Consider the following 26,029-nt stretch of genomic DNA (forward strand, 5'->3'; position numbering starts at 1 on the left):
TCAACTGTTTGAATTGTAATTTGGTTCATGATTGATGCATAAGATATACTAACCAAATAACAAGCCTCAAGGTGTATCATAAAGATTTTCATATTTAAATTTCAAATGATACATATTGGAGAGTATTAGGATCACTTCTCATTTAGTATTCTTTCTCTTGCCTTTAGTTATGGATTTATGCAATTAAGTTCCATATGATCTCTCATTCTGAAATTTTCTTTCTCCCCCTTAATTGATCATTCCACTTAAGAGTTTAGAATTTGAAGATAATGTTCAATAAAATATTCAGGTTGTCAATCTCGAAAATATATTTTTTCTATAAGTTTCAGCACAGCTTACACTAATGAGAGCATATTTCTATAAAGCTTAATGTTTGAGATAAGACGAACTTTATAGAACTCAACTCAAGACAAGCAATGGCAACACAAAGAGGTTTATCAAAATCAATCCATAAAACATTCAAGATATTCATCAAATGGATGTAACCTTTTGCATTTAGATTGAATATCTAAAGCTCCCCCTCACAAGATGCATTCTTCTTTAATTGTTCTTTTCTTTGTTGAATTTCAGATTTTGATGATAAGCATGAATAGAACTGAAATTCTATGATATCAAGAATGTAGAGTGATCTAGAATTATTCAAAATTTATAGCAATCACTCTTTTTTTAATCTTTCAAGAGCAAGTTATTCTTTGTCTTAATCTTTGAGAAGATGTAATGAAATATTAGTCACAAAATAATTCTTTTGAAGCTCAATTTCTTTCAAAAGCAATTACATTTTCTTTCTTTTAAGAATCATTTGAGTGAGTTAAAATATTTCTAGCTTTAGGAGCATTTACTCTACTTTTTAAAAAAAATAGCTTTTTCTTTTAATGATAGAAGCACAAGACTAAAACATATAGAAGATCATTCAAGTATATATATTTATAGAATTCAATGATTTTACAGCAAAGTATACATGAAACATAATAAATCTTTTTAATATCAAAATAAAATCATATATTTAGAAACATTTGTTCGCAACCAAGATCGTTGAAAAATACATCACTTAAACTAATTTTAGTACATTTTAAAGATAAGAAATGATATGTTTCGGATGCGTATCGGAGCAATCAACCAAGGCATCAAAATTAATTCTGTTTTTCTTAAGTTAAGATTTTTTATTTAGGAATCATATTGAGTTATTCTTCTGAATGTTGCAATCATTGAAACATATGACTAAGGTTACAAAAATATAACGATATAAGCATTTTTAAATTAAGTTTAAGCTTTTATACAAAATCGGATTCTGAACTTCATAAAGATTCTCAAGGAGGCTTTCAAAGTTGTAATTTGAGATACGTATCTTCCACATTGTAGCTCATCTTAAATCATTACGATTGAAAACACATATTTCGAACATATTAGAGCATATTTAGAATCTTTGTATTTAATGTTGAGTTTTGGTACAGATTAGAACATTATGTGCCAAAGTAAGGCAAGTTGAAGGATAAAACAAAATCAATTCATTTTTCCTAAATAGAGATATCCTTCTCTTCTCCTTTTTACAAATTTATTCAACTTTCAGATTTCAAAGATGATTGTGAATGACAAATCTGAAATTTCTTTTTAATAATACCAAACAAAAATTTTATGTAGTATTTTACACATTCAATCAAATTGTCCAAGCATGGAGCATTACAAAATATTGAGAATCCATAATTCAAGACATCATGCCACATGCAAAATATATTATGTGTTAAGTCATGCATTAAAATATTAAGGACAAGCATGTCAAGGATCAAAATCAATTCTTTTCAAATAAACTCTCCCTATTTAAATATAATCTTGCATTGATTTCATCCTTAAAGTGTGTTTTCAAGTGATTAAAAAATTTGACTTGATTCTTCTTATATACTTTCATTTACTTTGTCTTTCATTTTTACTTTCTTATGCTCTATACTCTATTTGCTCCCTATCCGGTAGAGTTGGAAGGGGCACGAGGTACTACCACTAGCCTCCCTCTTGTGCCGTCCCTGATATACCCTACACCGAATAGTTGGGTCAAATAGTGCCGGGTACTACCACTAGCCTCCCCATTGGCACCATCCCTATGATGAGCAATATAGAAAGGTTAAAATGTTCACTTCAAACTCTCCCTGTTTAAGTGTAATTAATTACGGATTTTATCCCTTTCACAAGTCTCATAAATGTGCCAAATATATTATGCTTGTTTTGCTTTTCCTTAAGATTGAAGTGTTTGCCTTTACTTAGATTTTACTTCTCTTGAATAATATCCATTTTCTTTTCTTTATCTCTCTCTTTTTGTTATTCTCAAGTAATTTACATGAAAGAGCAGAATAAAGAAATAATCTTATGTATCATATAGATGTATATCATGCAAACAACATTTTCATTGTGCTCAAGGATTCATAACTTCTCACAAGTTATTTCTCATTAAAATTTTAAGCATATACTTGTGTATTTCATGGTTATGATAGAGGCAAAGAAATAATTTAGTTTGGGCAAACCATGAAACACTTTCTAAAAGTATAAGTCAATCAATACACATATAGACATGATATCAAAAATTAATAATTAAAGAATTTAATCATGCCATAATAAGATTAAGTTATTGACTTTGCTCAATTAATTTATGAAAGAGGTATCTAAAATTACCTATTCATTTTATATTCTTCAAGCCAAACTAGATTTCTTATGTGTGAACTTTTGGCTGAAGAAGGTCCTCTCTCTTGTTTGCATGTGAATGTTTATTGTATCTTATGTGGAGGTGTCCTTCAAGTTGAAATCTCTCATTTTCTTGCTCAAGGATCCTGCATTATTAACAAACTCCTTTTCTTTCCTGAAAGAGAGTCATTAGTTTCTTCAAGATACAAACCATTCATCCAACATATTTTTTAACTAGGTGACTCAAAATAAGATATGACAATAGTTGAATATTGAGTCACTTTACTCAAGAGATTGCCTAAATATAAGTAAGCACATATCACTTGAACTAAAGAGATAGTTTCATTAACCAAGATGGTTCAAGGACAAGCATGTGAGGCACTAGGAAGATTTATCAAGGTCAACTCAATTTCTTGTTTTCAAAATCAATTTAGCTTAGATTCTATTTGCTTAAGATAATTATCAATAAGACATGTTAGCTAAGTTTTAATCAATTTATCTTAAACAGTTGTTTCTATCAAAATTTAGATTATGAATCATTAGAGTTAGATTGAAGTCTTGCACAAGTGCACATAATGAGCATACAATCTGGTCTACTAGCTGTATGATAAAATAATTATTCTATCATACTTCAATACAGCTTTAAAACAATAGATCTACTTTGCTCACCCTTTTCAAATTCTACAAGATGGGGTCATAGACATACCTTCTTCATGCCAATCTTCTATAAGAGTTTTCTTGTGGACTAACTTTGGTCATTGAAGATCCCCTTTCTTGTTTGTCTTAATTTGGAGTTTGTGAGAAGATATTAATTCATTCATCATACATATTTCAAACTCACCTTGCATGAGCTTAGTAAAATCTTCATATAACTTTTCATTAGTAGAACCAAAAATAATGTCATCAATGCATACCTTGAGCAAATAAGATATCACAAATTCTTCTTTTTGATGCATAGATTTATCACTATTACTTTTTATATAAAAAAAAATTACTTAGGCTTTTATATCTTGCTTTTGATGCTTGTTCCAAATTATGTATTGCTTTATCATATTTGTAATGAGTGTTTTCAAATATGGTGGTTATTTAACATATATCTTCTTTAATAAGCACCTAGGAGTGCATTCTACATATTCATTTGATAGAATATAAAGCTCATAAAGCAAGCAAATGATAATGGTGATCTAATCATGCAAGAATTTCTTCAAGATCTATTTCATCTTTTCTTGATTTAGTCTTTTAGTAGTTATCAATTTTTCTTCATTAAGTCCATTTCTGAAAAACTCAATTTGGTTCTAATTATTAACAAGTTTTCAGATTGTTATATGTAAAAGATTAACCATATACATATATAATTTAATTTTAGTATCTTGATAATAAATCATTAGTCTCATAAAGAATAAAATGAATTGATATTTCTACAACTCGAATCTTTTCATTGAATGTTCTATATGTATTGCTTGATGAATGATATCCAAGGATAGAAATATCTTTATCAGGTTTGGCATTATTTTCATAAGAACATATCAAGCATAACGTGTACGATTGAAAAATATGAAAGATATGCAATAGTTCATTTTCTATTTTTCAGAAGAATAAAAGGAGTTTTCATCAAAAATAGATCTAATAGAAATTATATGTATGACAAGCAGTGATGATAGCTTTTAAAAATTATTTAAGTAGATGACTATCATACACAATTGTCTTTTTCATTTCTTCAAGAATTCTATTAACCCTATTTTACTTAAGGTGTCCTTGGTGCTGAAATAATTATTTTCTGTATAAACTTTATCAGGATTTTGGTTTTCAACACTGTGCCATGATACTCTTTATCTTCACAGTTTGGAAACCTTTTTCATTTGAAACACTTTTACAGGATTTAGCAAATACAGAAAATACTTCAATTTTATTTGCCAAGAACAAATCCAATGTAAGCTTTTGAAAACTTAGTGATGGAAACAACATCTTTAGATTTAGAGATTGATTCTTGTTTGTTTTCTTAGTTAACATGCATAGCAAACTTTGACCTTTCAGAAGATAATCTAAGTAAGCCAATGGCAAGGTCTCTTGAAATTAAGTACATACTAGCATGAGTTGATTTTATAGGCCAAAGATGGTTTCTTTAATCTTGGTATTCATAGTGCATATATTCAAAAGCATACCAAGTACACATTATTATGTCTATGATCAATAGAAGATAATGCCATGGACAAAAACTCCTAATCAAGCATATAAGGAATTCATAAAGTTATTTTTAATTAATTAATCATTTAGCAACTTATCCAATAGTGAGTAGAGCATACTATAAAATGAAGTGATTTGAATATATTTTCTTTTCATACCAAAAATATCACTTATATCACAAAAATGATTAATTCTTGCAAGTTATATTTTAATCAACTAATAAAGTAATTTCAATACGAGAGGATGCAAGAATTACTTATTTCATTATTTCTTTCATTTAAATCATTCTTCTTAATTACATTTTAAATTCAATTCTTTAACACATGTCTAGAGCACCCATTATTTAGAAAACATCTTTCATTAGAACCTTGGATAGCTAGACATACTTGCTGAAAAATAATCATATTTTCAACTTAGGAACCCAAGCTCTTTTGGGTCCTTGTAGGTTAGCTATAATTGTTCCTTTTGGAACCCATATTTTCTTAATAGCTATTTTGTCCATAAATTTACAGATTTTAGGATTACAAGGGATATATTTCTGTATCCTCTTGCTGAATTTAACAAACATAGATCTAACATAAGTTGTAGATAAACTTTCAGTTTTTTGTTTTTGCCTTTTAGGTTCATCAAATTTGTAATGTATAGATTTAGGAACAATAGAAGAGATTTTACTTAGCTTTTGTTCCTGTTTATCAGTATTATAAGAATCTATTTTAGAATAATTAAAAACTGTTTTAACAAACATATTCTTGAAAGATTTTTGGGTGTACCAAGGTTGATATCCTAATCCAACTTTATCAAATTCAGCTCTTTGATTATTTATCATAAGGTTCAATTTTTCAGAGCTGAAGGTAAATCTTTCAACAACAGGTTTTAATTTGTCAACTTCTTTAGTTAGTCTTCTGTTATCTTCTGAAAGTAATTCATTGCTTTTCTTAAGTTTATCATGGCTTTCAGTGAGAAGTTGATTTCTTTGATTTAGTTCTTGATTTTCTTTAATTAAGATTTCAGTTTTATTAGTTAGTTTCAGTTTTTCATCTATTAGAATTTGATTTTCATTCTTCAAGTTCTTGTTCTTACAAATAAGTTTCTTATATTCTAAATACAAATCAGAAAAGGCATCGTGAAGTTCATCAAATGTAAAATTGCTTTCAGTTTCGGCATGTACCTCGTGTGCCATGAAGCATGGATTTGCAATATGATACTGCTCTTTTTCTACACATGATGTTTCAGATTTGTTAGTGCATTCATATTTGTCTTCAAGCATATTCCATATTTCTTTAGCAGTCATGCAAGAAGATATGCAATTAAACTCATTCCTATCTAATGCACAATATAATAGGTTCATGGCTTTTGAATTTTGTTGAACCATTTTCTCATTATGACTAGTGTTTGTGTGTGTTCCATTGACTATAATGCTCCATAAATTATAATCAAGTGATTGTATGAAAATGCGCATGCGTGCTTTCCAATGTGTATAGTTTATCCCATTAAATAGTGGAGGTGTATCAATTAATTGTCCTTCTCCTAGAAAACTATCTATTTGAGTTGTCATGATCTTTGGCTCTTGATCGTAAGATCAATAATTAATCTTAGAGCACCTGCTCTGATACCACTTGTTGCCCAAGGTGACAACCCAAGAGGGGGGGGGTGAATTGGGTCTTTTAAAAACATTGAGTCTTAATGCTGTTATATTGAATGAGACTTGATTGAGTAAATTGAATATGCTTGCAACTAAAGGATGCACGGAGAAGAGTTAAGCAAGCATAGTATCTAAGTAAGTAAGTGAGTGAGGAAGTTAGACACCAAAGAGCATCACAAACACAACAAAAGTATAGTGGTTCGGTGCATCCCAGCACCTACATCCACTCTCCAAGACCTTTTGGGAATTTCACTATAATCCCTCAGATTACAGCCGGTTGTTTTACAAGCTCACAACCCAACTTATTGTTTTGCGAGATCACAACGAACTCGGTCGGTTTTCACAAGCTCACCGACTAGAACCTACCGATTGTTTTCACGGGCTCACAATCCAACCTAGTTGGTTTTCCCAAAGGCTCACCAACCACAACCTTACAACGATTATTTTTCGGGTTCACAATCAACCCAGTTGGTTTTCCCCAAAGGCTCACCAACCACAACCTTACAACGTTGGTTTTCCCTTTGGCTCACCAACAAACCTTAACACCATTGGTTTTTCCTTTGGCTCACCAACAAACCTTAACCTCTTGATTCAATCCCTTGATTGAATCAAGTTACAAGATATTAGACTAAGAATTTAAAGCAAATACAAGCTTCTTAACTAAGCAAATATAGCAAATATAAACAAATGGAGTAAAGAGAAGCTCTCAAACGAATTTTGAAGATGAAGGAACTCGGCTTCTTCTTTACTTGACCCTCTTCTGATTTGGCACGAGGTAGAGGATCATTGAGGCAGCACACGGATGGAGAGGAAGCTTTGGGATTCGCTTGGACGCTCTTCTTCTCTCTATTTCGCTTTGGATGGCCCTTTTGTGCTTATGGGAGATTTTTCTTATAATCTCTTTGAAATCTCTTCCCTAAATGTTCTCGCCCACTTCCATACCTTCTTCCCTAGCTCTCCTCTTAATTTTATAGCTTTAGATGGCGTGGAAACAAGAATCTAGCCGTTAGAGACGAAAATAGAGCCGTTGGACACAGTCTGTACCTCCTGACAATATTTTCGTTGGGATCGGAGTCGACTCGCGCGATCTGGAGTCGACTCGGCTGCTGCAGGAGTCGACTCGTGCTTTTCTGGAGACGGCTCGGCAACTGTTCCGGATTTGAATTAAAGTGCTGTCTCGACTTGGAGTCGACTCGACTCAACCTGGAGTCGACTCCCCAATGTCCGGAGCTGACCTGACATTTTTGGAGACGACTCGATGTAAGGAATCCAGGGATGTATTCTTCAAGTTTGCTCACTCGAGTCGACTCGGAAATTCTGGAAGTCGACTCGGCACTCAGAGTCTGAACTTCCGATCTTCTGTCTTTTGACTCGTGCCGTCTCGGAGTCGACTCGAACTGTTTCGGAGTCGACTCGGCTCTCAGTATCCGAAAAACAGTCTTCTGTCTTTTGGGGTTGCGCTGCCTTGGAGTCGACTCGAACTGTCTTGGAGTCGACTCGGCTCTCAGAGATGAAAATACCGTCTTCTGTCTTTTGGGGTCGCGCTGCCTTGGAGTCGACTCGAACTTTGCGGGAGTCGACTCGGCTCTCAGTGTCCAAAATCGGCTCTCTGACTTTTGCCTTGCTTCTCTCTAGGAGTCGACTCTCGCTTCCTTAGGAGTCGACCAGCCAACCATCGGAGTCGACTCGTGGTCCTCTGGAGTCGGCTCGATTGCAGGGTCTAAAATTCTTTGTTCTGTCTTTCCTCTATTACTCTTTTGAGTCGACTCGGAAACGTTGGGAGTCGACTCGGCATGTATCGGAGTCGACTCGAATTTTCGAGGAGTCGACTCGAGAACTATTCTTTTAAATTTTTCTTTAGAATTTGCTCCTCCAATTTGAATACTTTAAGCTTGAAACTTGGGCCAATAAATTGTAGCTTTCTTCCAACTTTTCTTGAGAGCTTTGGAGGCCTTCTTGTATTCATCCAACTTGCTATGTTCCTTACAAAATAAATATCTTTCTCCTTGCAACACAAACATTAGTATTTATACTTCAAGGTTTTGTGATCATCAAAATCAATCTTTAAATCAAACTTTGGGTCATCACTTGGGATAGCCTCTCTCGGCTTAAGCGTGATATAGCAACCATAGGTTGATGCATAGAAAGAGCCTCCACGATCTTATGCGTGGGATAGCCTCCACGGGCTTAAACATGGTATAGCAATTATGGGATCATTAGGGATCATAACAGAAATGATATCAAAGCCTAAGGTTTAAGATCACTAGAAATTTTGATAGAAATGTATCATAGCTTAAACATATGATCAATTGATATATGACAAAAGTAGGAAAAATTAATTCAGTGCTTAGGTGTAAGATCACTAGGTATTGTGATAAAATGTATGCATTAGATTTGGTATATGATGAGTACAGAAGTACTAGATGATTTATCTCTGATAATGATAAAAGAAGTTTGACCTAAGATAAGTGCAGAAAGGTTAACCATGGCATACCATATTGGTAGGTTATACCGTACCATGCTTATATATTGTTTAAATGACTTTGAAGTTCAAACTTGTGAGCAGACACTCTAAGAGGAAAACAATTTGAGAACTCAAGGATAACATAATGGTTGAGTACTTTTAAAGTTGAGTCTCAAATAAGTTAATTTCGAGGATGAAATTATTTTAAGAGGGGAAGAACATAATACTCCATTTTTTTTAAGAATTGTGGGCTGGCCCGAAGAGGCCAGACCCAAGCCAATCACGTGCCTAGCTCAGCCAAGGGCTAGCGGACTGACCCAAAGAGGCTAGGCCCAAGGCCACCGTGATGCAAGTGGATATTGGAGTCTTCTTTCTCCCCCAATTCTGGCAGAGTTGGAGACTTCCAAGGGCAATTTGAGTTCGACTCAAACTCTAGGATCATGCCTATTTAACTTCTCTCCTTCTCCATTGAGTTCCACCGGAATCGCAAAAATTGCCGTCGATCTAAGCCTTCTTTTCTGAGTATCCTCCTTGATTCCTTGCTGAAAAGAGCCATCGAAAGCTTCACTAGACCGAGGTAAGAGTGCTTCATCTTCTTCTCCTTCTTCTCCGTCATCTTAGCCTTCGATTCACTCTGATTTGAGCCGGCAAATCACTTGATTTTCTTTCAAAATAGGGGTGCCCTGTTTCGGCTCGTTTCTTTCGGGTTTCACTACCATTGGCTGTCGGGATTGGCCTAGATTTGCCACACTTGGGGACCCATGTAATCGAGTGACTGTGGGTTGGGGAGACAGCCATAGTGATGGTCGAGCCAATAGGTTGATTGGTGTGGATTCCTCTCTTCTTTCTTGGGTCGGCTGACCACCGTCGCCGGTGATGCCTTGCTGGAGAGACCACCCCAAGTTGCGCCACCGGAGATGACTGCCTTGGTTACACCACCCCCTAATCCAAGAAGAAGAGGGAGAGATCGACTCTCCTCTATTTTAGAGAAGAAGAAGAGAGTCTTCTCTCTCTCTCTCTTCTTTCTCTCTCCTCAGTCCTCTCTCTCTTGATTACTCTTTCTTTGTTTCTCTCTCCTTGCATGATTCTATGTACCCAGTAGGAGGGGTCCTAGATGTTCTCATTCTATACCCAAGTCGACCCCATTAGAGAGTCCTAGACCAGTGCTGCTGCAAACTTCCATCCCGCTAGCCTCACCCCATTATGAATCCCTATTGTGTTACCTGTGCCATGGTTTGATTTTTGTTTTATGCGTTGACTAGTTTGAATGGCTAGAGCAGATCGACTTGGATCGTCGGACGTTGTTACCTAGTCGACCCCATCCTTTCTTCACCTCGACTTTTATCGACTATAATTAGATCCATAATTGATTACCTCTGATATATTATCCTTTTCTTGGTTGAATACATGTTTTCTGATCAGATGGATTGAGTTATGCTATACTAACTGATTCAAACAATGGAACGTTGTCATCTAACTGGCCTTGTACTTCTTTCTATACGAATCTATTTTTATAATCAGCCCTGGTTTTGTATGGGGCTATAGTCATCCGGATGGCAAGAAGCCCAACAAGATCTTACACTCTAGTTTGTAAATCAAGGAGTGGATTGGTAGCATTGTAGCTGCTTTGGATTCCGATAGAGATAAGAAATTCTGTACTTGGTCAACGTATATATATATATATATTATTTATTGGTTTGTACTGCTGGATTTGCATCCTGAGATTTACATTGATAAATTTAGGTTGGCATACGATGATATGTTTTATATGATTTCAAATGCAAATACATTTATATGATTATTATACATATAAGATATTAAGAACATGATTATGTGTACAAAGATGCCCTGAATTTGAGAAAAATTCATTATAAGTGGTAACTGATTTGACAAAAATAACACATAAATCAAACGGATAAGATATAATGTGGACTAACCTCGTCATAGCGTCCGTGGGTTGACATATGGGGATAGCCTCCACGGGCTTAAGCATGGTATAGCATGGGATAGTCTCCACGGGCTTAAGCATGGCATAGCGACCATAGGATAACGCATGGAAGTAGCCTCCATGAGTTTATGCATGGGATAGCCTCCACAGGCTTAAGTGTGGTATAGCTACTATGGGATGATGCATGGGGATAGCCTCCACGAGCTTATGCATGTGATAGCAACCAAGGGCTGACGCATGGGACTATATTAGTCTTGGATTAAGTCATGATTTTGGTTACTCTATAGTCGGAAGATAATTCACATGAAGCCTAAAAATCAAGTTAATATGAAATGGTACATAAGAAACTATTGTTGAATAATTAGTTACATTTGAGAGGAGTTCTCGGGACTCGCATCCCGACCCGCATGGGATGCACATCCCTGCTGTCCAGGTCGCACGTCTCGGGCTAGCAGGCCGAAGTGTCGTGCTCGGCCGCCACAAGGGGTCGGCTACAGCGCCCAAGCGCCATGGCAGTAGCAAGTGCATGCTTGCCAAGAGACTTGCCCGTCGCGACGCGGAAGGCTCGTCGTGGCAGCAGAGCCCCCTACCACCCCAGCAGGGCATCTGCCCAAAGCCGATATATGCTTCTTTGAAAAGAAGATAATGAGAACACATGTGCATGATATTTGTATGGTCTTTCCAAGTTTTGATACAATATTCATTTTATCTGATATTGCTAATAGATTATTTTCTTATTACTTATGGTCTAATCGTTCAGAATCCTTTTTTCTTTTTCTTTTTTTTAAGTTGCAAGTTGCATAGTACTTGACTATGGTTGAGATCACGTGAGAAAGGGATGAATAGATGGAGCATCATTGATACTGGTTGGATGATAAAATTTTATAATTGGATCAATTTTATTGCTCGTTATAAATTGAGAACATTATTGTTCACACCTATCGAGGTTGTGATAAATATTTCAGGCCTAGCATATTATCTAGGGCTATGACCCAGGGAGTGTGCAGCCGTGTCACACCCGAGGCTGGTTTGGGGCATGACAAAATTGGTATCAAAGTTTAGATTTAATATCATTGGGGGATCATGATAGAAATGGTATCAAAGCTTAGGTTTATGATCATTGGTGAGACAGACACAATAATGATCGAGCCAATGGGTTGATTGGTACGGATTCTTCTCTTCTTTCTTGCGTCGACCAACCACCATCGCTAGTGGTGCCTTGGCGAAGAGACCGCCCGAGCCTGCCACCACCGGAGCCGATTGCCTTGGTCATGCCACCTCCTGATCCAAGAAGAAGAGAGAGAGATCAGCTCTCCCCTATTTTAGAGAAGAAGAAGAGTCTTCTCTCTCTTTTTCTCTCTCCTCTATCCTCTCTCTCTCTCTCTCTTGATTTCTCTTTTTTTTTGTTTTCTATCTTCGTATGATCCTATAGACCCAGCAGGAGGGTCCCAGATGTTCTCATTCTAGACTCGGGTCGACCCCAGTAAAAGATCCAAAACTAGTGCTGCTGCAACCTTCTGTCAGGCTAATCTCATCTCAACCATCATGGAGTATTGTTGGACTCTATCATTATGAATTCTTATTGTGTTATCTGTACCATAGTCTAATTCTTGTTTCATAAGTTGGCTGGTTTGATTGGTCAGAGCGGACTAACCTAAATTATCAGACACTATTACCTAGTGGTTGGATGATAAAATTTTATAATTGGATCAATTTTATTGTTTGTTATGAATTGACATCATTATTGTTCATGGATATTGAGGTTGTGATAAACTTTTCAAGCCTAGCATATTCTATAGGGCTGTGGTGTAGGGATTGTGTGGCCATGTCACATGTGGAGACTTGGATGGTAGGTTCGGGGCATGACAAAGGGTATTATAATCTTGTTTGTCCAAAAAAAATAACAAAAGTTTGCAGAATAACACAACATCCTATTCTCCATATTTAGGTGTGATAAATCTATGCACACATGTACATTTAGTATTTCATTTTAGGACATACATGAAAGCAGTTAAGCATAATATAACTCCTCAGCATCTCAACCTTTCGATTCAAATTGAGTAAAACTTATTTTGAGACCCTGTAGTTGGGCTTGGCTTGTCAGGTGCAGTCTGTGTTTCGCACTAAGAAGTTGGCCCATGGAGCATGAGCGGAAGCAAAATCTAAACTATCAGCAGCAAAACTTCATGTAGGAAGACTAAAGGGGAAAAAATCGTGTTCCAAGATCTTCAATCGATGCATGGACTTGAAGCATATCAACGAGTTAATCAAGTGTTTGGACTTTGATTGCCTGTATATCTAAACATTTAGAAGCAAATAAATCCTATTCTCTGATGCTATACTGCAAAATTTGCAGGTGCTCTACAATAAGATCTTTGAAATTAAATTCATTTCTATTTACATATATAACTTTGTGGACACAGGATAATTATGTGCAGGGTGGAAATAACCCTATGCAGAGACATAATAAGTGTGTATCGATGGACATAATAGCGTGCAGGTACATAACAGATGTATGTTAGTTTTTTTTACAACACTATTCTCTGACTTTACATGGTTCCTATGACATATGGATTCATCACAACCTGTGAAATTTGGTTGATGCGGGAAGCATAGGCACAACAGAATGATTTAACATACTGCAACACACAAATAATATATATACTGCATTAATGCATACTTAATATACTATGGTATACAATTAATATGACATGGTATACAGTTAATACAATATCGTAAACAGTTAATATAACACAGTACATAATTAATATACAACAATACATAGTTAATAAAAAATATAGTACACAGATGATATACCCTAGTATATAGTTACTAGATATGTGTACACAATTAGTATACCATAGCATACAGTTAATATACCATAGTACATGCTTAATATACTACCATATACACAGTTAATATACCATGGTACATAGTCAATATAACACAGTACATACATAATATGCTATGGTAAACAGTTATTATCCTCTTTTACACAGTTACTAGATATGTGTACACTTAATATACTACAATACAAAGTTAATATATATACTATAGTATACGACTACTAGATAAGTGTACGCACTTAATATATTATTGTAAACACATAATATACCACACTATATAATTAATATACCAGAGTACACACAATATAGCACAGCACAAACTTATGCTACCACAGTATACAGTTAGTAGATATGTGTACATAATTAATATAATACAATATATAGTTAATATACTATAGTACACAATTAATATACTATAGTACATACTTAATATATATACTACCACACACACTTAATATACCACAATGCATAGTTAATATATCACAAAATAAACCTAATATATCTATTGTCAACACAATTAAAGTAACCCAAACATAGTTAATCTCTCTTTCTACATAATTAAAATAAGAAATAAAGAGCTAACAAATGCCATGTGATGCCCTAATATTTCAATTTAATAATCCCAGAGCTCAGAAGACCACCCGCCTTGCTTCATTTTTTTATTTCCTTCAAAACTCAAGTGGATTCTCATAATTTTGGTTACAGAAACCGAAACAATGTGATCAATACTAATTCCTTTGGAGCAAGAAAGATAGCCATCCGTTGCTCCTAGAGAGAGAGAGATTGATAGAGGAAGAGGATGGATAGCCATCGCCCAAGGGAATTATCTGGATCATCCATTTGTAAATTGTAATGGACATAGCCATGTACTTCTTGCAAGAAACAAATAAAAAAGAATTACAACTTATCTTCTTTCAAATCATATAGAAAAATGCAACAAAGTTAAAATGCAACATTTAACAGAAAAATAAATAAAAGATAGGAAAAAATGAGAAGCAGCACACGAAACCCACCAATCTCGACCTAGTGAAGGGTGATAAGAAGCAGCTGGTAAAACTCCTTTGTTAGCGGCCAACACAGAATGCAACAGAATAGGAGAGAAGAAAGCTATATCACCTTACGGATTCGGTTCACCGTACCCGGCAAAGGCGGCACCTTTGTCCACTTGCATGTCAGATTCTATGTCCGGGGGCCGAGGCAGAGAAGGAGGAAGGTGGTGGTGATCTCAAGATGCAGGCCGGGTAGGCCTTGTGGTGGTCATTGTTGAAGATGTAGATGAGGCCGGCTAAGCCGACGCACTTGTGGGTCTTAAACTTGTTGTCGTCGCCATCATTGCCAAAAAGGGAGGCGCGGAGCTCATGTGGCATCACAGCGATCTCCGTCGCTACCAGAAAACACGCGTATAGTGACGGCGATTTCCGTCACTATACCGTGTTTCCGGTTACTAATATGGACTTTGTGACCGGAGCTCCCGTCACTGAATTGGTTACAAAAACACGCGTCACTAAATTCTCAGTGACGGTAGCGATTCCCGTCACTAAACTCCATGACAGAACCGCCGTCACTTAGCCGTTACAAATCCAAAAATTAAATATTTAAAAAATTATGTATTTTCCGTCACTAACCAGTTCCTGAGTTAGTGACGAAGACAACTTGGTCACTGATTTGTCACAGAATTCGGTCACAAGTTTGGTCACTGATCTGTCACAACCTTCAGTGCAAGATTACCGTCACTAATTTGTCACAACTCACTGAGCAAAATCAATTTGTAATTTTGGTTATCAGTTTTGTGACAGATACCCCGTCACTACTGTGGTCACTAAATTTTGGTGTCCACCCTATCCGCATATTCTGTAACCGGTCTGTCACTAATCTGTCACTAAGTTCATACCACGGTGACCAAATTTTTGTCTGTCACTAATCCGTCACAAATAGTGACTGATAACGGGCCGTCACTAGTTTTCCGTCACAATACGCTTGTTTTCTGGTAGTGCATGAAGTCCATGGTCCGGGGGTCCACCACCCAGAGCGGCAAGCACGGTGATCCATCGGGTTGGTGCAAAGGCCGGCGCGGGATAAGCTGTTGACATGGGCAGCGGTGGAGGGGTGCAGGGTGACCCACTCTCTGGTGTCCGGGCCAAAGTTGAAGGCCCGGTTCTTGCAGAGGACGACGTCGTTCTGGCCATAGAGGCAGAACCATGGCTGTCGCCGGCAGGTGGTGGTGGCACAGGCGGCGAAGGCAGGGTCGGTCACCACCACCCACCACTGCCGGCTGATAGCGCTGGCCCAGACAATCGAGCAGAGTGGGAGGTAGAAAGTATAAACTTTGTTAAGTATAAGAAAATAAAGTACACACTTAATACACCACATCACATGGTTAATATAAAATGGCACACTGTTAATTAATATAATACAATACATAGTTAATATAACACAGTATATACTTAATATACCACAGTACATACTTAATATACTAAAATACACACTTAATATAATATAGTACATAGTTAATATAACAAAATACATAGTTAATATACCATGGTCCATACTTAATATATGACAGTCATAATCATGGTGAATGGCTTAGCCACCCCTGCAGGCGGCAAAACTCGAATGAGATCATATAGCCCAGCAGATCATTGCATCCCATAGTGTGCAGGGTAGATGTAAGTCCCCGACTAAGTCCCCTTCTCATGTTTGTTTGAATCCTAGTCTTATTGAATTTATAAATTTTAACTCCCAAACTTACCCTATCGACAACAAATCTGTAGGTAAATGTTTCCCTGTGCACAATCGGACACCGTGTCACCCCTTCTATGCCGTTGTACCCCAAAGTGCCAAGCTAGAAAAGAAAACAGTAATGTTAATTGGTAAAGAAGAAATTTCCACTACAACCTCCTGAGGGCCCGGACCAAGACAAAGAACAAGAGTTCTTGGTGAGCACATGTAAGAGCTTAGTTCCTAGGTGGAACTTAGGTGATCACATCTAAGTGACGCGGGATTACCCGAAGTCCAATAAATTTGGTTTCAGAGAGAGAGGAACAAAGTGAATAGACGTTAGGAGTTGGTAGAGGTCTGGCACCATAGTTTTGAAAGCTTTCTTCTAAGTTGTATCAGTACGTTCCAAATCCCGACAGTGAATGGCTAAATTCTCTGAGAAGCCCATCCCTGACATCGATGACAACGGTGTCCTCCTGCCCGATGATGATTGTGGGGCCAGGTATTCTTCTACAGTGCAAGGTTACCTTGATTTCACCAATGTCTTTAAGCCACCCGATTTTATAGGATGTCGGGTGCGTCTCTGTAGGGAGTTGGAGCTTCTCCACTATGGACTTGAAAGCAATGTTTTCATTGCTTCCGCCATCGATGATGAGGTCATACACCTTCTGATTGATGGTGCACCTGGTTCGGTAGATGCAATGCTGCTGGAAGTCAAGCTTTTGGCGTGGTGTGGACATCAATCGTTGCACCACGAGAGAGAGAGCTTCTCCTTCATTCTCGTAGGTGATGGCCTCGTCGTTGTAGCCCTCCTCATCTAATGCATCGTCATGTCCCTCGTCAATGTCATCGGCTTCGGCGAGATTGGTCATCGCTCGTTTTGGGCATTGGTTAGATAGGTGCCTGGTTGATTGCACCGGTAGCATTTAGTTCCTTACAATGGAGCATGCGGGTTAGTGGAAGGAACCCGTCTTGCAATGTTTCCTCCGATCGACTTGGATTGGTGATTGCCAGCCTCTTTGTTCACAACGGGTGAGGCCTCTCGAAGAGGAGCCTTTTTTTGTTCAGGGTGAGCCCGCTTATTGAAGTAGGCAAGGCCCTTTTGAGTAGCCTGCTTCAACTGCTTTTCGACCCTTGGAGCTAGTTGGACCGCATCGTGGAGACTGTAGACTGGTTGGAGATAGACCCTATCCTGGATAGGGAGTCGGAGTCCACCCATGAACCAAGCAACTTGTTGCACCTCTGTCTCCTCCAAGTTGTTGCGAGTAGAGAGCCTGTAAAACTCGGCGGTGTAGTCATTGACAGACCATGATCCTTGTCGGCAATTTTGATATTACTAGAAAAGGATTTGGTCATAGTCAAGGGGAAGGAATCAAGCTCGTAGCATCATCTTCATTTGTGGCTAGGAATGTATGGGTCCTTTGCCTTGTCGCATGCGGAAGATTTGTAGTTGTTTCCATCATGCTGAAGCGCCTCCTTTAAGCTTGTGAGCTATAAGCTTGACCTTCTTTTCCCCCGGGGTCTCCATGTAGTCGAAGAAGCGTTCGACCTCCTTAAGCCAATCAAGAAAGTCCTTGATGTGTAGATGGCCATTGAAGGATGGAAGATCTACCTTCAAGCCGTAGTCCCTCTTATTGCGGCCTTCGTAGCAGTCACCACCTCCGTAAAGATTGCCGCCATCATAGCGATTGCCATCAGTATAGCGGTTGCCTCCACCCGCGAAGCAGTTTTTACCACTGTGGGGATTGTATAGGGGTTCCTCATCGCTAGAGGAGTCGTCGTCGTAGGGTGTGCGCAGAAGAGGACGTGTCGCGAGCCTAGGGCGAAGTAGGCCAAGAGGAGTGAAGGGGAGGTTTGTCTCGCTCTCTACGCCCAACATTAGAAGTTAGATTCTCGTGACGAACTTGCCTTCCGGCATTAGGAGCAAGTACTGGAGTGGAGCCATCGCCATGGATTTGGGCAAGGTCAAGGGCTTGGGTTATCATCCCCAAAGCTTCCTGGATCTTCTCCAAATCCTGTTACATCTTCTGTTAAGCTGCACCAAGGGTTTCAACAGTTAGCACTCCCGGAGCACCATCTGCAGAGTTGGAGTCCCCCGATCTATTGGTGGCACCGGCCATTGGAAGGAGAACGTCTTGCTCTGATACCATTTAACACAGGAGAAGTGGGTTGAGGCGATCATGTCGCCTTCGATGAAGGATGGAAGGAGAGGAGCAAGCACATTGCTCTCTTACTTGACGTAAAGAAAGCGGGTCGAGGCAAGTACGTTGCCTTCGATAAAGGATGGAAGAGGAAGAGCAAGCACGTTGCTCTCTTGCGATCCCACCAATAAAGAACTTGTGGAACAATTTTATTACTCAAACCTTCAATTATCTCAATACAAGGAAGTGGAGCCTTTATATAATAAAGGCGAGCCACACATAAGTAGAAGGACAAGAAAAATAAAGCAAAATTTTAGAAAAATAATTCTAAAAATGCTGAAAAGATTCAATGGATTGGCTGAAGCAAAATCTTATGGTAATTATTCTAAAACCTGATGAAAAGATTTAATGGGTTGGTTGACAAAGATTTAATGGGCTGGTTGGCCTTTCCTTCTTTGGTTAGATTCTCCAAACTAGGTACAGCTGAGATCGCGGATAGGAGATTTGGAGTGGTTACCTTGTGAGGATGATAGTGTTATTTCGATGATTGACACAACTATTGAGGAAATATCAAATTAATAATATAATTTAATGTGATACATCACTAATGAATACGACACCCTCGATACATTAAGAGAATGAGATCAAGATGTCTTCCAATGATTAACAACGAGATAAAATTTGTAATAGAAAAGAGATAGAGAACTCCTAATTCTAATTCAGCAAAGTTTCAAGTGAAATATACTTTTAAAGGGAAAACAGTGATTTTTATTGTTAAGAGTATGTAGCACTACCGTGGTACATACTCAAAATTGCATGAAATATATTTCATTGATTATATGGATTAGTCTAATCTTAAGATGCAGCAAAGTGTGGAATGAGTCGACCCCAACATAAGTGGAGTCGACCCTAGCACATCACGGAACCATCTGGCACACCCCTGCAAAAATAGCACAGATGAACAGTAAGTGAAGTCGACCCCATGTATGCTTGATTCGACCCTAGGAGTGGAGCCGACCTCAAAGAACCTTGAGTCGACCCCAGCTTCAAGCCTCAAGAAAACAACTCTCTGGAATTTACTAAGAGGGCCGACCCCAAGCTTCCTTGAGCCGATCCCAGTTGGAGCCGACCCCAGGAATACTTGAGCCGACCCCAATGGAGCCGACCCCAACTGAACATGAGCCGACCCCAAGGATATATGCTCAAAAACCATGTCTCTGGAATTCCTGAGAGGGGTCGACCCCAATGAAGTTTGAGTCGACCCCACTGTAGCATGGGTCGACCCCAAGATAGGTTGAGTTGACCCCAGTGAGAACAGCCGGAAATACAAGGTTCTGTGATTCCTGAGAAGGCCGACCCCACTGTAGCAGAGGTCGACCTCAGTGAAAGTTGGGTCGACCCCAGTGAATGTTGGGTCGACCCTAAGTCTGATGAACAGTAAGTTGAGTCGAACCCAGGAAAGCTTGGGTCGACCCCAGCACGGTAGAGGCATAACGGCTAGTTCTGCAGAAGTACTTTTTGACCTCCCAACGGCTAGTAACGAATAGTTTTTCAAATCTGACCAATGAGAAGTGACCAAAAGATGTGGAAAAGTATTTAAAGTGATACTGTTCATCAGAGAAAAGAATCTTTTGCAAACAAATCAAAGTTCATTCAAGAAAAAGCAAGCCCTAGCATTCTTCAATCAAGTGCTTCATTCAAAGAGCTAAAAGAAAGTGGTTGAGCAGATTCAAGGAGGCATTAAGAGCTCCACTAACCCTTGAAGAGTGAAGCAATCTTGACAACGAAGAGAAGAGCCTTATCAAAGCGATAACTATATTCTAAACTTTTCTTTATAGCTCATAATTGTTATATTTGCTCATTTAGGATGTTCAACTCTTTTCTTCTTAATCATTTTGTAAGGTTTGTTGGTGAGCCCGTAAAACCAACGGTGTAGGTTTGTTGGTGAACCCGTAAAACCAATGGTGAAGGTTTGTTGGTGAGCTTGTAAAACCAACATAGATTTTTGGTGATCCTGGAAAACCAAAGTGTAAAGATTTTTGGACTATGAGCCCGGAAAACAATCCAATTGTAATCCGTGGGATTATAGTGAATTTCCAAGGGGTCACTTGGGGAGTGGACGTAAGTGCTTAGGAGAGCACTGAACCACAATACGTCTTGTGTGTTTGCATTGTGTATTGTTCTAACTTCACTACAATCACTCACTCATCAATTAACTCAATTAAGGAATTAAAAATTTAGAAAAACCAATTCACCCCCCCTCTTGGCTTGTCACCTTGGGCAACATCTTGGTTGGCCTTTCCTTCTTTGGCAGGATTCTCCAAACTAGGTGAGGCTGAGATCGCGGGAAGGAGATTTGGAGTGGACGCCTTGGTTAGTCTTTTCTTCTTTGGTTAGATTCCCCAAACTAGGTGCGGCTGAGATCGCGGATAGGAGATTTGGAGTGGACGCCTGCGTCAAATTGCCAACACTTTATCGCATAAATGAGCTATCAGAATTGTGCCACCGCTGTAGGATATTAGTCAGATGGTCCAACCATTTCATCCAATAATCAGATGACATGCTAAAAAATCAGTTACTTCATCCACTCAAAAGCCTTTTGTCCGCTAGATGCAAGGCGTCCTCGACCCTGCCTTTATCCGAATGCTAGCAAATTCTGTAATGAAAATACCCACACTCACGTACCGAAATTATAGTCAGACCAAAGCATTCGCTTCTACCGATCCCCACCCCACTAAATAAAATAAAAAAAAACAAATAAGGGTACATTATACCCTACAGGGCATAGGGGTGTAAATGGGTCGGGTTGGATTGGGTCATAAGTGACCTCGATCCAATCTGATTCGTTATTTGGATTTTAAGTTTGGACCCAGACTTGACCCAATAAAAGATCGGGTCGGGTCAGATTGGGTCCATCGCTACAATTTTTAACCCAACGAGTCATTCGGGTCATGTCAGGTTTATATATAACCCGGACCCAATCCAAAAAATTTGGGTCCGTTCGGATCCAGGTCGGATCCAGATCGGATCAACCCATCCATAACTTCAGAACTTGTATTTGCACCCCCGTGAGCCCAAATAATTTTATAGATTCGGATCGGATCGAGTCACAGGATTAAAAACTTAAAATTACCAAAATTTTAAATGGGTCGGGTCAGGCTGAATTTGAATTTAGTAAAGCTAGATCCGACCCGGAAAATGAAAGAGGTCCAATTTTAGGATCCAATCCGGCCCCACGTGTCCTCCAAAATGGGTTGGGTTGGATCTAAACGGGTCGGGTTGGGTTGGATTACGGATCAGTCCAACTCATTTGCAGCCTTAATGAGTGCACCGCCAATACCATCCACCTATTATGTTGACTTCATTCATGCTTATCCCAGTGCACCATTTTATACACCCGTTATAGAATGGCGTCATTTATGCGTAGCTCAGTACACCGTCATAGACATGAGCAGCTGTAATTCTGTAATTGACAACATGAACTTTGTGTACATCGTATAGATTATAATTTCTCCAAATCCAATCCAATGATGGGCAAAGGATCCACTTAGAATTGCTTATTTTGGAGACGGAAAGAGGTAAAGCATTTAATGAAATTATTGAAAGAGGCAATTTTTTAGGATAAAAATTCCTTTCTGCATATGTTAGAGGTCAAACATGAAATAAAAACACTTGGCTAACAAGGAAAGTAAGCACACATTGCCTTTGTTAACAACATGCATTCAATTTGCTTGCCGATAATGAATTCCCAAGCCTGTATACAAGTAACTCCCACAACAATTTTAAGGATCAGAAAAGCACTTGTCGTTCAAATGGCTCTCCATCTTGGCCTTTCTCCTCTTACCATCAACCTCGCCCATCCTCACAGAAGGCTTGCTAGCTTCACAACCCCTAGGAGTTGTCATGTGGCACACAAAATCCCTTGTGCAACAACTGAAAGAAGATCTGCAAACTTCCAGCCTAGCTTGTGGGACTATAAATTTATACAATCCTTAAGGGGTAGTCAAAAGGTGATAACAATAATCCTAGTTTATTTGAACACTTACTTTCATAGATATTAGTCCTACTATCTTTATCCATTCATCGTTCAGGATGATGCAAAAAATGCTCAAAGGATCGAAAAGTTGAAGGAGGTGAGAAATCTAATTGATGAGGAAGCACTCGTAAGGCAGCTTGAGCTCATTGATGCCCTTCAACAACTTGGTATAGAATATCACTTCGACAAGGAGATCAAAGATATATTGGCCACCACATTTGCATCATTGGAAAACATAAGCATGATGCTAAGTGAAAACCTTTATGCCACCGCCCTACTTTTTAGAGTCCTCAGGGAACATGGGTTTCATGTCTCACAAGGTAATTTAAGTTTTCATGACTAATTTCATTCATCCCAAAAAAAATGACATCTATTTTTCTGTTCTTTTTTCTTCATTTTTTTCTCCTGTTGGGAAACTCCATATATGGATTGGTTTAGTATATCAACAATGGGATTGAGTTGCTTTTTAGGCATATGGACTCACTTAATTGTTACCTATATGTACAGATATATTTAGGAGCTTCAAAGATGAGAAGGGCAGATTCAAGGCCTACCTTTGCAAAGAAACTAAAGATATCTTGAGTTTGTATCAGATTTCCTATTATGCTTTGGAAGGGGAGACTACATTGGATGAAGCTCGAGACTTCACAACCAAACATCTGAAGAATCTAAATGCTAACCTATTAGATGAGCCCTATCTTCAAGAGGATGTTGCCCATGCCTTGGAGCTTCCTTTGAATCGGAGGATGCGCAGGTTGCACACCCGATGGTTTATCGATGCATATAAGGAGGAGGACAGTATGCATCCTGTTCTACTTGAACTAGCTATGCTGGATTTCAATGCAGTTCAAGCTACATATCAGAGTGAATTCAAAGAAGGGTCCAAGTAAGAGCAGCCCAAAAAGCTCATAGCTTTTTCTTTGAAAATTGCTTGTTCTGACACATAATGAGCTATCTCAATTGCAATGTTTGCATGTTGTAGATGGTGGAATGATTTGGGCCTCGCAATAAAGCTTAGTTTTGCAAGGGATCGATTGATGGAGTGCTACTATTGGTCCATAGGGTGGGCTTTTGAGCCTAGGTTTGGCTTCTACAGGAGAACAGCCACACGAGTTAATTGTTTCATAAGTGCGGTCGATGATATCTATGATGTCTATGGTACATTGGATGAGCTTGAGCTCTTTACTAATGCAGTTGAAAGGTGAGGAAACATACTCATTTCAGACTATGTTCACATCAAAAGAAGCAAACAGGTTTGATACTTACAATGTCCTCTATTACTTGGATCCTTCAGATGGGATGTCAGTGCAATGGAGCAACTTCCGGATTATATGAAGCCATGCTTTTTAGCATTCATTAACACAACCAATGAAACAGCCTATTATGTCCTTAAAGAGAAGGGGATAGACGTCATTCCATGCCTAAGAAATTAAAGCAGTAATGCACCATTTTCTCCATAACTTTTCATTATATTTTCCTTCTCACTGTTCTTCTTCTGATTACTAATCAAGCTTGCCTAGATGTCTGTTGCAGTGGGCAGATCTATGCAAGTCTTTCTTGGTGGAAGCAAAGTGGTACCACAGTGGTTATACCCCAACATTTAAGGAGTACTTGGATAATGCATGGATTTCTTCATCTGCTCCTGTGACACTGACTCATGCATACGTTTGTGTGAGCCAAGAAATCACACAGGAAGGTCTAGAATGCATAATGAGTTATCCAGATATTGTGCAAAGCACAGCCAAGATATTTCGACTTTGCGATGATTTGGCAGGTTCAAAGGTCTGCACCCATGATCATCTACTCATTTCCTTGTTTACTTCCTAAAGCAAGATGAGCCTTGTTCTAATTACTTTTGCTTATCCAGGAAGAACTTGAGAGAGGTGATGTATCTTCAGCCATCCAATGTTATATGCATGATGAGGGTGTTTCGGAGTCTGTAGCTCGCGAACATATAAGGGGTATGATTGATGCCTTTTGGAAAGAACTGAATGGAGATCGCTTCACCAATTCTCCATTCGAGGAATCGTTCATAGTTACAGCCATGAATGTGGCTCGAATGGTGGAATGCATATATCAGTATGGAGATGGTTACAGCATGCCAGACCGCGAAACTAAGGATCGAATAAAGTTATTGTTAATCGACCCAATTCAGTTCAATTAGTGGTATGAAATGCTCTTTGTATCTTACAAAAAGAGCTCCAAGTTTATTGACTTCTATGTGATATTGATTTTTCTGTCTTGGTGACCTTGTGCATGTATTTGATGGATAATTATTTTGTTTCTTCCAAGAAAAAACAATTATGTAGGTTCTCATTGGTAACAAATTAATGAAATGAACTAATGGAACAAATCCTAATGATATTACATTAGTAACCACTAATCCTGATCAAAAGAAGGACTGTGCCCTGATCTGCCTAGATCTTTCATCAGCATAATTTTCATTGGACTTGAAATTTGTGGTAATGTTGAAGCTGCGCTGTCATAGGAGTGCTCCAATCATAAATTATTCTAGATAATGCTGTAAAATTATATATTGTTTTGAACATTTGTTCAATTTAACTAGCTAACATCATGTAGTGTTCTATATACTTAAGAAAGGAAATATCTCATGGTTGGCGATCCTACTTGTTCTGGTCTTTGAATACTAATGCTCATTTCAAGCTTTGTTCGATAAACCTACCCGATGATTCAAGTTTCAGCTCCCTGCTTAGAAGCCTCCCGAGATTCCCCCATTGTTCATAATGTATAATTTGTTGAAAAGGAATTGGATTGGTCCTACAATATGCATGATATGCCTCCAAAATGCTGACGACACAAACTACGTGTTCACATGACATTTGGACTATCTCCCTTTGGTTACATTTTTCATTCCCTTTTGTCTCTGGTAGTAGCAGAATATTTTTCTAACTCCAGAGGAAATTCTTGAGTTTTTTTCTTTTATTACCAAATGAATGAGGGTTTTTCATCGTAGACACTTGAGGGCAGTTTCCCGAGCATTCTAGGTGATCAATGTATGGTGAAGACTATAATCCGTTGGTCATATGTGTTCAAGAGAGACTAGATGGGAGCTTGAATTGGAGGACTTCATCACTAAGCATTAGGTGCTTGCATTAGTGTTTGGCATCATGTGCTTCGCAACACCGTGCCCTAACCTCCAAAAGGTTGTTGCAGAGCCCAGAACGGACTCCACCAGAATGGCCCGCTGCACCTCTAGATGGGAGCAGTTCGACCTGCTCACTCAACAGGTGCAGGTATCAAGCTCGAACGCGCTGCTCAACATCAAGTAGAGGAAGAGAAAATCTCTTAGAGAATATGTCAGCCTCTTCAATGCGGCAACATTGGAGGTCCACAACTTAGACCAGTCGGTCGCAATGTCTGCG

The 26,029-nt window shown here is 38.5% G+C and overlaps 1 protein-coding gene across 1 annotated transcript; it reads left to right on the plus strand.

Annotated features, from left to right (window-relative positions):
• The first annotated feature begins 22,422 nt into the window (after positions 1 to 22,422).
• LOC103695779 (terpene synthase 10-like) lies at positions 22,423 to 24,999 on the plus strand. Its single transcript, XM_039116349.1, has 7 exons — positions 22,423 to 22,620; positions 22,672 to 22,966; positions 23,154 to 23,532; positions 23,629 to 23,847; positions 23,941 to 24,075; positions 24,176 to 24,428; positions 24,514 to 24,999. Exons 1-7 carry the CDS (start codon positions 22,423 to 22,425, stop codon positions 24,808 to 24,810), a joined length of 1,776 nt encoding a protein of 591 aa, XP_038972277.1. The 3' UTR covers positions 24,811 to 24,999.
• Positions 25,000 to 26,029: the final 1,030 nt, after the last annotated feature.

This window comes from Phoenix dactylifera, unplaced genomic scaffold (genome assembly GCF_009389715.1).
Source record: "Phoenix dactylifera cultivar Barhee BC4 unplaced genomic scaffold, palm_55x_up_171113_PBpolish2nd_filt_p 000085F, whole genome shotgun sequence".
NCBI classification, from domain to species: Eukaryota; Viridiplantae; Streptophyta; class Magnoliopsida; order Arecales; family Arecaceae; genus Phoenix; species Phoenix dactylifera.